General features: G+C 30.9%; 1 protein-coding gene across 3 annotated transcripts in view; it reads right to left on the minus strand.

Moving 5' to 3' along the window:
• Window positions 1-406: 406 nt before the first annotated feature.
• LOC114331211 (probable G-protein coupled receptor Mth-like 6) overlaps window positions 407-14615 on the minus strand; it is a 102877-nt gene continuing 88668 nt past the window's right edge. For 2 of the 3 annotated variants that reach the window (XM_028280706.2, XM_028280707.2), the window contains one exon: window positions 407-1363. In XM_028280706.2, the coding sequence (XP_028136507.1) occupies window positions 1267-1363 (97 nt within the window). In that variant the 3' untranslated portion in view covers window positions 407-1266. The remainder of the gene's footprint in view (window positions 1364-14615) is intronic. The other variant, XM_028280708.2, reaches the window with a different exon arrangement.

The following is a 14615-nucleotide window of genomic DNA, read 5'->3' on the forward strand; positions in this document are numbered from 1 at the left end:
AGCATATGATAGAGTTTTTCAAGAGATTCTGTACTGGGTTCTCAATAGGACATAAGTTCCCGGTGAAAAGTAAAGATTGTGAGATACATGTATGAGTGAGTAACAATTAGTATTAGGACAGGTGTGAAAGAGACTGATTAATTTCACGTGAAAGTAGAATTGCAACAAGGCTTAGTGTTTGGTCCTTATTTATTCTCATTAGTGCTGGATCAGATAACAATGAAACTACATAGTAACATTCCTGGTGCTTAACGTATGCTGAGGATGTAGTGTTAGTAGCAAATAGTGAAAGCCAATGTGAACACAATTGGAACAGAGGGGCATATTATTTGGAATGCTCATTTAAAGATGGTGTTACTACAAATAAGATATCTTTGTATGGTGAAATGATTGTGAAAAGTTATAGTTTTAAGTACCTAGAATAAGTATTATAGAGTAATAGGGCAGGGCTATAGATGGAGATACATGCATTAGAATTAGGGTTGGATGGATGAAGTGTAAGTTATATAAAACGGCAATAGGACTATGAGACCAGCCATGATGTACAGAACTGAATATTGGGTACCTAGTTAAAAAGAAAGAGGTACGGCGAATGCCTCTGGTGGACATGAAAATGGTTAGATGAATAATTAGGGTAACAAAAAGGATCAAATTTATAATTAATATGACAGGGGAAGTCTAGGAGTGGCACGAATTGGTGGTGAAATGAGACAGCATAAGTTAAGACCGTTTGGTCATGTTCAACGTTGAGAAGTTAATCACTTAATACGAAGAATTGCTGATCTGCAGGGTCTTGGCTGGAGTACGAGAAAAATACCAAAGAAGACCTGGAGGGAGATGCTGAGAGAGGACTTAGAGGAGATGGGTAAAGGGGGTTGATATCGGTATGACCCAAGATAGAAGCCTATGGAGAAATGTAATTATGGAATCAGACCCTGCAGGTACAGGCGGAAGTGACAAAAATCAGGAAAAAAGATGATTATATTATCCATATGAAAAAATTATATTTAATGAAAAGCAATTAGAAAACATGTAACACTTTTTAAAGGTTTGGCTGCAGTAAATCGATGTTGTGTATATACCTAGTATATTGAGATATTTTTGGATAACTAATCGAAAATTTTCAAAATAAAATTTCAACTTAAAATATTGGATTAGGTTTAAAATAAAATTTAAAACTAAATAATATCACAGTTGGCTTATTTATTAACTCCGTTCCTATGTTTTAAGCTGATTCGAGTTTGAGAGGTTGTGAATGATTCTGTGTTACTGAGGTAAGCATCTCTTCGTCGCAGGTGCAGTTTCTTCAAGAAGTCGTTGTAGACGGATCGTTTGCAGATAAAAATGATGAAAATGTAGACACCTAAAAAATACACAAAACATTGAAATTATTGGAATAAAATAGTACATATAAATGTAGACCGACTAAAATAAATGGCATAAAGGGTCTAGCTGGTTAAGATAGTGAAAAATACCCCCAGCGATATTTCAAAAATAGATATACCATGTTATTCTACATCAAAAACTATTCGACCAAAAATGTTTACATCCACCGGAAAATTGATACGTGCTTTTTTGGTTTTTTGACGATATCTTCTACAACATGGTATTTTTTACAAAATTTTTGGCGTAATATTCAAATTTCTAACAATTTTGAAATTTTTAAAATTCGTTTTAAAAAATAACGAAAAAACATTCTTTTTTAAAAACAAAATAAAAATTCCATTTTTTCCATAAAAATTCCATTCTTTTTTACTTATTTCGGTATTTTCCTTAACCGTTATGACTCACATTCAATTTTCAAAATCATTATTTGCCTTGATTTCTTTCAAGTAGGTAAACCAAAAAATTTTTTGTGATAAAAACAATATTTTTAAATATTTAAAGTAAATGTTTTTCGGCGTTACAGTAGGCCCAGTCATTTTAAACGCATTCTAAAAATTTCAAAAGTGTTTTAAAATTTAAATTTTGCGCCAATTTTTTTTAATTCCATTTTGTAGAAAATAAAATATCCTACAAAATGAACGAAAAAATAATTTTCTACAATGACTAGAACCGGACATATCGCCAAAAAAAAACTAAAAAATACGTTTTAATGTTTTGGGTGGTTATGGGTGGGCTAGGTGTGTAATTTTTTTTGTTGAATACTTTTTGATGTAGAACATATTTATTATTTTTATTTTTAAAATATCGTTTGGGTGTTTTTCACTATTTTAACCGGCTAGACCCTTTATAATCTAAAATAGTTTTTGTTATTTGTCAGCCATAAGAATGGTTTACAATACGGAATAAGTATTTAAAAAAAATAAGGCATAGTGGAAGTTTATTTTAATCGGTCATTTTTGACTATATAAAAAGCATTCAATGATTGCTTGACATACATAGATTACTTCTACTAGCTCACACAATAGACCATTAGCTACATATTTCTACTTGCACAAAAAAGCACAATCCAAACCCAAAAAATTTTCTTCAGGGCTCATGAACGTTATCCAGGTATGATTTGTCAATTAAAATTTCCCTCATATTGTTATAGCCAGGGCTCATATTGTTATAGCCATTCTCAAATTTAACCGGAGCATGGCTGTTTTCTTTTTATTTAGTTAGGTGTTCCAAAGCTTATTAACAAATGATGTGTCAGCTGGTCCAAAACCGGGGATTTTAGGCAAGAAAAGGTAAAATGTAAAACTTGATGGAAAAACGCTACAACTTATATGTCAATTATTTATCTCCGTGACTTATGTGTATAATAGCCAAGAATACCTAGCTACTGGCTTTCACCCAGACGACTCAGGTTCAAATCCTGGCCCTGAAAATCTTTTTTGTTTTTAAAATTGACATTTTGATTTGAAAAATAATTATTTTTTGATAATACCACGTTTTTATTATTTATACGACACAATATAAAAAAGTTTGTATGTCTTTTATAGAATCGTAAACTATGCATTTGATCATCATAATATTATTATGATTGATCTCCTTAATAAACAAAGTTGTTGTATGGTAGTTTGGTAGGTGTTTATTTTTTGGACCCTAATTTTTTACTTTTCTTTCACCAACCCCTTATTAATCTAAATATTACCTTGTTCTCTATAATATATAATGTTCCGTTCGTGTATGTTGACGGAAACAATTATTTGAAATAATAAAAATAAGTGTAACAAACGAACAGTAAAATATTTATTTATTTTGGTAACAAAAAAGGTGTTTGCCTATATCTCGGAAGAGGGTCGATTGTTAGCGAGAGTGCGGGCGTGTCTGCGTTGTTCGTATTGTGTGAAGAGACTAACTAAAACCACAACACCTATTATATCGATGTATGCCTTTCTACAATATGGCCCGAAGAGGGCAATAAATTAATTAGATCTGACGTTTAAAAACAGAAACACTTCTGCAGTTCTAAGAAACGTTTCGAATGCATGTCCTTTGTGAGTTGTTGACACATATGGTCTGATATGGTAATTAATTTGTGGGGAATTCATTTTGTTAAACTGAACACACCAAAAACCATATGGTTAGGGATGCATTTCGTTTCGTAAAACCGTGTCTTTCTTAGCATCCGGTTTGTATATTAACTGTGACTTTTATATGACCCATATTATTTCAATTTTGAGAAAAATTATTTAAATTAAAATGAGCAAAAATAGTAATTAAAGCGTATCGCTATAAATATATACCTAACAATTAATGTTTGTCGGTATGCCCCTTATCGAATCGTAAACTATGCATTTGATAAGTAATCATTATTTACGCAGACACCTCAAAAACAATATTGTTTATTAGAAAAACGTATACCCAATATTTTTGAGTATTTTTTGGCTTTCTGGAAATTTTTAGGTATTTAACTTTTAAACATTATTTTTTAGTTCTAAGGCGGTACGAAGTTTGCCGGGTCAGCTAGTTAATAATAAAAAAATATTCATGAACTATGTAGTTTGGCAAAGACTAAAAAGTATAAATCATTAATTAATGAATTTTAGATTGTAAGAAAAAAGCGTCAGCTGAATATTATATGATCAAATGCAAAGTTTACGATTCTATAAAAGACATAGACTTTTTTATATTGTGTCGTATAAATAATAAAAACGTGGTATTATCAAAAAATAATTATATTATTTTTCAAATCAAAATGTCAATTTTAAAAACAAAAAAGATTTTCAGGGCCAGGATTTGAACCCGAGTCGTCTGGGTGAAAGCCAGTAGCTAGGTATTCTTGGCTATTATACACGTAAGTCACAGAGATAAATATTTGACATATAAGTGGTAGCGTTTTTCCATCAAGTTTCACATTTTACCTTTTCTTGTCTAAAATTCCCGGTTTTGGGCCAGCTGACATATCATTTGTTAATAAGCTTTGGAAGAGCTAACTAAATAAAAAGAAAGCCATGCTAAAATGCTCCGGTTAAGTTTGACACTACCTCCCGGGCTATTAGATTTAAAAAGTTCTCGGTCAATGCATTATAAAGAATATGTAGATGTGCAAAAATATGTCTAAAAGGTGATATATTATTCTAAAGCAAATATAAAAAGAATCGTAGGAAAAATCTTAGAAATAATTATATTATTGGTATGATTCTTTTATTATAATTTATTAGAATGTATTATTTTTATTACATATGATAATATATTTCTTAATCCAATCGACAGCAATTCCCGTAAGAAATCTATTTACTATCTCAGATCTAGTCGATCTGAAATATCAATATAACAGAAATTTAAATTACTTAGGTACCTTACTACAAAAATGGAGAACAAGCATAACAATACAAAATATCTAATATAACAATGAAAAAACTCTAAAATGCTGCTCCACTCCAAACCTTGTTACAGAAGTTAATTAACACCGTAGACATATCAGAAGAACAACAAGGCTTTATGACCAACATATCTACAATCGACTAATCGACAAGATCTTCATATTAAGACAACTAGTAGAGAAATCCATAAAGTTCAACTTAGGGCCGGTTGTTCGAACGTTAATCAAAAATGGAATCAACTGATCATTATCAAATATTTAATTACTGTCACCAACTGTCAATGTCAACTTTGTTTGGGTTGCTGAAAACATAATTGATTACAATTATGAGATTAATTGATTAATTAATCAATTATGTTAATAATTATTGTTATGTTAATTAATAATTAATAATTAGTTAATCAACCAATTATCATAATGATAATTAACATAATTGATTACAATCAACTGATTGGTGTACGAACAACGGATTTTGTTATTTGATGGTTGTTAAGGGGACTTAATTATAATCAACTTCTTGATTAGCGTTCGAGTAACCGGCCCTTAAAGACGTAATCCAAATCATGAAGCAGAAAAAGACAAACACAATATCACTACATTCTATATAACGAAACGGAAGAAATGGTTCGAATATGGAAGGAATATATACAAGAATAATTGTATATCAAAACATACAACAGCAGAAAAAAACACAACCAATAAAGGAGAGCCCTGGTACGTTAAAAGATGAAGTAGTAATGCTACTTGCTCTGTTAACCTGTTATAAAAAAGAAGAAAGAATAACAAGTAATAAAACTTCGGTTCCTGATAAAAACATGTAGAAAAGACCTGAAAGTATTAGATTATAACTATACGTAAGCTATATGAGAAGAAGAAAAGAGAAGAAGAAAAAGAAGAAGACATAATTGTGTTTAGGCTTCAGGCTTTTTTATGCCAGTATATTGGGTTCTTCTGTATGCCACTTTTATGTGATCCTTTGGACTCGAATACGACTTCTGCAAATACTTTTTGACCAATAAATAATTAAACAGAATAAACTTTTACATTGATCATACCATTCTTTTAATATGAATTTTCTTTAAAAAATGTAAGTGATATTATGGTGACTCCAAAATGTACGTGTTATTTCTAGGTGCTTGTAAAAGCTCAGTGAACGTTATTTACATTGCTCCCGCCAAAAAGGATCAACTGTTTTTTTTTATTTAATTTAGGCAATTTAAGCTGCACATTTTATATCTTTAATCAATTTAAAAAATACTTTTTCTAATTTACCGCCACCCTACTTTTAAAGAACATCTAAGGGAACATTTTTTTCATATTTTTTGCCAAAATGTGTCTTGAAGTAATACATTATGTCTTTTTTAAATACGTAGGCACCTTCCAGGACTAATGCAAGTGCAGATACGGGGAAAATTATTATTAATTGTAAACTCGTATGTATAAACAAATATATTTACAATAGGGATACAAGACACAAACAAAAACGAAGGCGACACATAATAACAAAACTGGAATACTAAACAACAAAAAGATGAATAAAATAAACTTACTTTATATTTGAAAAAAATCACTGCTAGTTATTAAATGCTTATCACAATTTTAAAATATATTGTATTTAGCTATACAGTATTTTAACACGTTGACTGTCAACTACGAGATAACTCGTAGATTGCATTCTTTTCTAGGACGCCAACTACGAGTTATCTCGGAGTAATATAATGTGATTAAATAAATTTGTTATTTTTGGCCAGATTGCTTAAATTTGCCGTGGCAGTCAACGTCTTACATATGAGAAGAACTACAAAACACTTGGACTTGTACAAGGCCCTTTTGTTATGAAAAGTAACGAAATTCTTTGGGGTAGAGTGGACGTACGACGATGGTCACACCCAAAGCAAAAATGACCTGAACATTTGAAACTTGAGCGTGTTAAGTTCGCATACGCCTTAAACAACGACAAAACCAATTAAACGAAGTTTGGCATGGATATCACAGCTTTCCAGAAAATCAGATGGATAGGTTGGTCCAAGAAATTGGGTTGAAGTAATATGGACCTGAAAAAGGTACTGTAACGTGATGTTAATTATTAGGAAGGAAGAATTGGACTGAGGCTATGCGCGACCGACTCATATTCAGGGATCAGATCGAGTATCTAGGTGTGGTGTTTACCAAAACACTAAACTGGAGAAAATTCTGATCACTACCTATTACAGGGTCAGAAAAAAATCAGCCTACTCAACGTTTTATGAAGAAAATTCGGATAGACGCTTACGAAAACACTTATTCGCACATACAAAACATAATTATATCTGGCTCCTGATTGAATAAAAGGCCAATACATATCTACACCTCGCTCATTCGGAACCTGTCACCACAGCTACTATCGTTGGAAAGAAGTATTCTACGTAAAGTAAACTACGAACGATGCGACATCCCCTCCATCCTAATACCGAATAACTAACGAACATCTCTACTATACTTGGGAGATTCAACCATCAGAGGCCAAAACTTCCGAGCCTAAAATATACTCAAAACTGTCTGCTCATCTTATGGAATATATTAGTACGACATCCCAAAGGAAACTACCAATCTTTCGAACTTCTTTACACGATACATCCTCACACTGGAGACAACACCTGTCCTGTTTTTTACCGTATATATTTATATAGGTATAATGTTCTTGAACTCCTAAGTGGAGCATAGGGCTTCAGTCAAAACGTGCCATCGGGTTCTATTTTTCGCTAAGGCCTTCACCTCATGCCAAAACTTTCCTTGACCTCCTATCGTCCATGATGGATCTTTTCCAAGTTTGTGCTGGGCTACCCCTTTTTCTTTTTCTTTGGGGGTTCCACTCTAGGGCAGTCTTTGCAATACTGGAACTATTTTTACCGTATACCTAGATAATTATCCCACTTCAAGCTTTGCACACGGATACGGAGGGATCCGTTTTTTGTGGTTTTCCGATCCCAATTTCACAAGTTAAAATCTCTGTCCATAGGGAGGTTACAGCCTCAGCTGTTCTCAATGCAAATGTAGTAGTCCGTTCTTTAACGGTAAAATATTGCAAAACCTCTAAGTTTTAAAGAACCACTTGGATTGACATGAAATTTGGCGTACACATAGCTAACAAGTCAAAGAAAAAAGTGATATTGTGCCGATATGTGCTTTTGCCCTGGGGGTGGTTTTCACCCTCTCTTTGGGATGAAAAAATATTCGTCCAAAGAAAGTCAGGAAATGGATAAATTGGATAATTTTAAGTAACTTTTGATCTATAGAGTTTTTTCACTAAGTCAATACTTTTCGAGTTATTTGGCAGTGAATATGTTCATTTTTTCAACAAAATAACCACGCTTTTAGACGGTTTTTCGCAAATAACTCAAATAGTAAGTATTTTGTCGAAAAAACATTCTTAGAAAAAATATAGCCTGTAAAAAATTTAAAAAAATGGTGTATACATCACGTCTCTACACCTAGTAGAAGCAGAGTTATAGCTAATGAAAAATAGGTTCATATTCGTCAAATTCCAAATGGAATACTATAACGTGAAATAACCAAAAATGAAGCACATTCCGGGGAAAACTCATTACAACTTATTTAAAGTGTTTAAAAAAAGCTTCATTTTTGTTTTATAAAAATAATTTCTAGCATCAAAATTAAACAAGTTACGCTCAAAATAAAGTTAGTCCCTTTTGGTTTTGGTAAAAAAATCGAGAAAATCACCCCCTAATTAGTATCTTAAATGAACTTAATCGTTACGACTTCACAAGTTTCTTGACTCGTGTATATATTGTTTATATGATCTGTAAGTTTTATCGGTTCAAAGTCCTTATTATTGAAAGGCTGTAGTTAAAAGGGGTTGAACGAGTCACTGATCACGAATATATGCAAATTTAGAAACACCAAACCTTAATCAATTTTTGTCTAACACAAAAACAAAAAATAAAATCATATTCAGAAAAGCAAATCTGACTTTTTTTGTTTTTCGAGATTTTTGGTATCTCTAACAATTTTTAGGTTATTTGAAAAAAAGCATATTTTTCAAAATTTTAATTTTAAAAAAATTTATTTGAAACCAAATTTTTTTAAAAATAAGCACTTTGAATCGATGAAACTTACAGATCATATAAACACAACATAAGTAAAATAATTTGTGGAGCGGTAACGATTAATTTCATTTAAGTTGCTAATTAGGGGTTGGTCTTCCCGATTTTTTTTTTTGCAAAAACAAAAGGGACCAACTTTATTTTGAGCGTAACTTGCTTAAATTTAATGCTAGAAACTTTTTGTAAAAACAGAAATAAAGATTTTTTAAAACACTTTAAAAAAAGCTATAATGGGCTTTTCCCAAAAAGTGCTTAATTTTTTGGATATTCCACGTCGAAATATTCTATTTGAAATTTGGTGAATATGAATCTATTTTTCATTGGCTATAACTCTGATTCTACGAGATCCACAGTACGTATTTTTCGACAAAATACTTACTTTTTGAGTTATTTGCGAAAAACCGTCTAAAAATGTGGTTATTTTGTTGATAAATGAACATATTCACTCGCAAATAACTCGAAAAGTGTTGACTTGTCGAAAAAGCTCTATAGAACAAAAGTTACTTAAAATTGGTCAGTTTACCCATTTCCGAACTTATTTTGGACATATATTTTTTCACCCCCAAGAGGGGGTGAAAGTCACCCCCAGGGCAAAAGCACACATTGGCACAATATCACTTTTTTTCTTTGACATGTAAGCTATACCCATGCCAAATTTCGTCAATCTAAGCGGTTCTTTAAAATTTAGAGCAAAAACCGTGAAAGAATGGACTATAGAGTCAAAATTCATAAATAAATTCGTCCACTCATTAATTCAAATAATTCCATTCAATTCAGTCACTAGTATAACTCAAAAAAAATCTGAAAAGAATCGTTACCAAAATCTTCTCTTCTGGATACCTTCTGAAGACGCCCTCCTTCTCAGGATACTAACAAACCACCATTCGGAGTCACCTCCTGGAATATCCAATCAAGACAAACACATTTAAACTTACAAACGCTTGCGTAGAGGGATAAAAGTACAGTAATCATTAAAGGAAAACTACCGACTTTGCTTTATAACATCATGTGAAAAACTAACAAAGAGCGACATTTTGAAGAACATCATGGGAAAAACAATATACCATTCTATACTGGCTTTCGCTGCATATGCAAATGGCGATAGAATAGCCAAAGAAGTTGGCCTACGAAGCAATAAAGAAAAAACAAAATATACAGGGTGATTGATTAGTGGGGTAAAGCTCAATAGATCCGCTATAGTAATAGATAGCAAGAAAAGTTAGTAACAAAAATTGTAGCCAACTTTGAGCTTCACATTACCAAATTAGTTAGAATGTTACAGGGTGTTAGATAACACAGTGGCAGACCAATTTATTTTATATTGAAAATCCTGTTAACTCCTCCATCACAGAAATATAAATATTTGTTATATTATACAGGGTATTTACAAAGTTATAACCAATTTTATATGAAAATCGTAACAAGTTCAACTCCCTGTATAAATAAAAATAAGCACAACAGCAACGGTTTATTAATGCCATATTTTTTTATTTATTGTCAAAATTTTCAGAAATGATTGACATTGCTAATTTTCTTTATATCGAGTACAGGGTGAGTCAAAACGCAAGTACATTATTTTCTCAGTAATTTTAAAAGGAATACCCTGTATTTTATATCACTATTAAAAAGTACCATTACCGTACTTTAGTTTTTATATAACATTCCCTATGTCCAAATTTATTAGTTTTCGAGATATTTTAATTTTTCAGAGGAAATTATTTTAGGTGTCCAAATTTTTCCAAATTTTAAGTTAGACATGACTGAAGTGACAATTGACGATTACTGATTATCAATCCATTAATCAATGTTACTATGTAGCAAATAAAGAAAGAAAAAATATTATTAGTAATAAATTTTCCAAAAAAAAAACACAACCATAACATGCTACATTTTTGAAACAATTAAAAACTTTTGTATGTAAATGTAACAAATAAATAAAAAAAAATAATTTATTAGTAATAAATTTAACAAAAAACACACAAACACAAAATACAACATTGTCTGAAGACAATTAGGTAAACACTACTTTTGTATGTACCTAAATGTAACAATGTAACAAATAAAGAACAAAAAATAATTTATTAGTAATACATTTTGCAAAAACAAAAATTGTTTAAAAAAATTAAAAGCTACTTTTAATAAAATATTTTTAATATTTGATTATAGAGGGTGTTTCATTGGGAAACGGAAATACTTTAATTGTAAATAGAGGTCACCGAGGCTCTTCTAGGTATACTACATTTTTTGCCCTACCGACTTCTTTAACCGAGTTACAGGGTGTTTTATCGATTTTGCCAATTTCTTTCCTAAGCCATAACTTTTGAACCACCTTGTATATTTTTTTGATATTTGGTACACATGTGTGTCATCCAAAACCCAAACGACCGACATACTAATCACAAGAAAAATCCAGGTCCGGATTAACAAAAAATTATAAAGTAATTGTGACCTTAAAACAACACCCTGTATATTGAAATTCTGAAAATCTGTTTGCATATTTGAAAAGAGCACAAAAAACTGAGTCTAATCGTTCGCTTCAATTTTTTGGCCAGACAATTTTATGACTTTAATTTTAAAATTATATTGAATTTTTTAAAAACTCTGACATTAAAAAGAAGGTATTATTAACTTTTAATTATAAATAATTAAAGCTATTGAATAAATACTTATTTTAAAATTAATCAATAGTTATTTACCGCATTGGAACGACTAAATTATTAATCACAAGAAAAATCCAGGTCCGGATTAACAAAAAAAATAAAGTAATTTTGATCTTGAAACAACACCCTGTATATTGAAATTTTCAAAATTTGTTTGCACATTTGAAAAGACCACAAAAGTCTGAGTTGATCGGTTTGCTTTAATTTTTCGTGAAGGAAATTCAATGACTTTAATTTTGAAATTAAATATATTGATAATTTTAAGAACACTGAAATTAAAAAGCAGATTTTTAAAGCACTTTTAACAATAAATTATTAAAGTTATTAAGTAAATACCCATTTTAAAAATAACCAATACGTATTTATGACATTCGAATGACTCACTTACAAATCACAACAAAAAACCAGGTCCGGATTAACAAAACAATATAAAGTAATTGTAACCTTGAAACAACACCATGTATATTGAAATTTTCAAAACCCGTTTGCACATAGGTATGAAAAGAGCACAAAAAACTAAGTTTAATCGTTAGCTTCAATTTTTTGGCCAGACAATTTAATGAATTTAATTTTGAAATTATGTCGAAATTTTTTAGAACTCTGGGAACTCATAATAAAAATTTCGATATAATTTCAAAAGTAATGTCATTAAATTGTCTGCACAAAAAATTAAAGCGGGACATTAAACTTAGTTTTTCGTGCTCTCTTCAGGTGTGCAAACGTATTTTAAAAATTTCAATATACAGGGTGTTTTTTCAAGGTCAGAATTACTTTGTATTTTGTTGTTAATACGGACCTGGATTTTTCTTGTGATTAATAAGTAAGCCCTTCTAATGCTGTAAATAATAACTAATTATTTTTAAAATTGGTATTTATTCATTAAATTGAATGCTTTATTAATAAAAGTGCTTTAAAAACCTGCTTATTAATTTCAGGGTTCTTAAAAATTTGAAGATATTATAAACAGAGCCCTTGCTGACCGAGATATAGGGGTTAAAATAAATGGCACTTTAATAAACAATTTGAGATACGCTGATGACACAGTATTAATAGCAGACACCCCGGAAGATCTCCAAACACTGATAAACAGAATAGTAGAGTGCAGCGAAAAGTTCGGTTTATCACTTAACATCAAAAAAACAAAAATAATGATGGTGTCGAAATCTCCACAAAATTTTTCTGACATAACCGTACATGATCAAAGAATTGAGCGTGTTAGAAAATATAATTACCTGGGAACTGTTATTAATGAAAACAACGACAACTCTGAAGAAATCAAGATCAGAATAGAAAAAGCTAGAGCTACTTTTACCAAAATGAAAACAGTTTTATGCGGAAGAGAGCTAAGTTTAAATCTTAAAATTCGCCTCATGAGATGTTACGTGCTGTCAGTTCTTTTCTATGGAATGGAAGCTTGGACACTGAAAAAGATCGATACAAGGAAAATAGAAGCATTCGAGATGTGGATGTACCGCAGGATACTGAGAATATCGTGGACAGAGAGAGTGACAAACATGGAAGTGTTGCGAAGAATGCAGAAAGAAAAAGAACTTGCGCTTACTATTAAAAAGCGCAAACTGCAATACTTGGGACATATAATGAGGGGACAAAAGTACCAGCTACTACAATTAATTATTCAGGGAAAAATAATAGGTAAAAGATCCATTGGCAGAAGAAAACATTCATGGTTGAAGAATTTAAGAGATTGGTACAAGTGCAGCAGCTGCCAATTATTTAGATCTACGGTATCAAAAATACGCATAGCCTTGATGATAGCCAAACTTCGGAACGAGGACGGCACCTGAAGAAGAAGAAAAATTTGAATATATTTAATTTCAAAATTAAAGTTAATAAATTTTTGCACAAAAAATCAAAGTGAATCTATAAACTCGGATTTTTGTGGTCTTTTCAAATGTGCAAACCATTTTTGAATATGTCAATATACAGGGTGTTCTTTCAAGGTCAAAATTACTTCATGTTTTTTTGTTAATCCGGACCTGGATTTTTCTTGTGATTAATAATTGGGTCTTTCCAATGTGGTAAATAAATATTGATTTATTTTAAAATGAGTATTTATTCAATAAATTTAATAATTTATAATTAAAAGTTAATAATACCTGCTTTTTAATGTGGAGTTTTAAAAAAAAATCAATATAATTTCAAAATTAAAGCCAAAAAATTGTCTGGCCGAAACATCGAAGCGAACTATTATACTTAGTTTTTTGTGCTCTTTTCAAATATGCAAACAGATTTTCAAAATTTCAATATACAGGGTGTTTTTTTAAGGTCACAATTATTTTATAATTTTTTGTTAATACGGACCTGGATTTTTCTTGTGATTAGTATGTCGGTTGTTTGGGTTTTGATTGAGAGATATGTGTACCAAATATTAAAAAAATATACAGGGTGGTTCTAAAGTTATGGCTTAGGAAAGAAATGAGCAAAATCTATAAAACACCCTGTAACTTGGATATAAAAGTCGGTAGGGCAAAAAATTTAGTATACCTAGAACCGCCTTGCTGACCTCTATTCATCATTAAAGTATTTCCGTTTCCCAATGAAACACCCTGTATAAGATGTTCAAAATTACCTCCTAACACATTTAAGTTTGGTCTGCCACTGCGTTATCGAACACCCTGTAACATTCTAACTAATTTTGTAATGTGAAACTCAAAGTTGGCTACAATTTTTGTTATTAACTTTGTTGCTATCTATTACTATAGCGGATCTATTGAGGTTTACCCCACTAATCAATCACCGTGTATGCCTACAACAAGAACAGGACGACGTGACAAAATAGAATAGAATGTTAGAATGGACTACTATAACTTTGATCTACTTTTACTACTATATCTTTAAACATATGGTCGACAGAACAAAACAGAGTGAAAATTAATCGGAAATTGAAAGAATTATAAAACCAGTCAGATATTATGAAACTAATGACGTCAGAAATATTGAGATATACTGGTCATGTCAAAAAAAATGTGTCAGAAAACAGAGAAATTTTAAAACAAATTTATTTTAAAATTTATGTTTCCAGTATACATACATCAACTTCTACCGTACCAACAATGGATATATTTTTCCTGTCTA

The sequence above is a fragment of the Diabrotica virgifera genome, chromosome 7 (assembly GCF_917563875.1).
Source record: "Diabrotica virgifera virgifera chromosome 7, PGI_DIABVI_V3a".
In the NCBI taxonomy this organism is placed as follows: Eukaryota; Metazoa; Arthropoda; class Insecta; order Coleoptera; family Chrysomelidae; genus Diabrotica; species Diabrotica virgifera.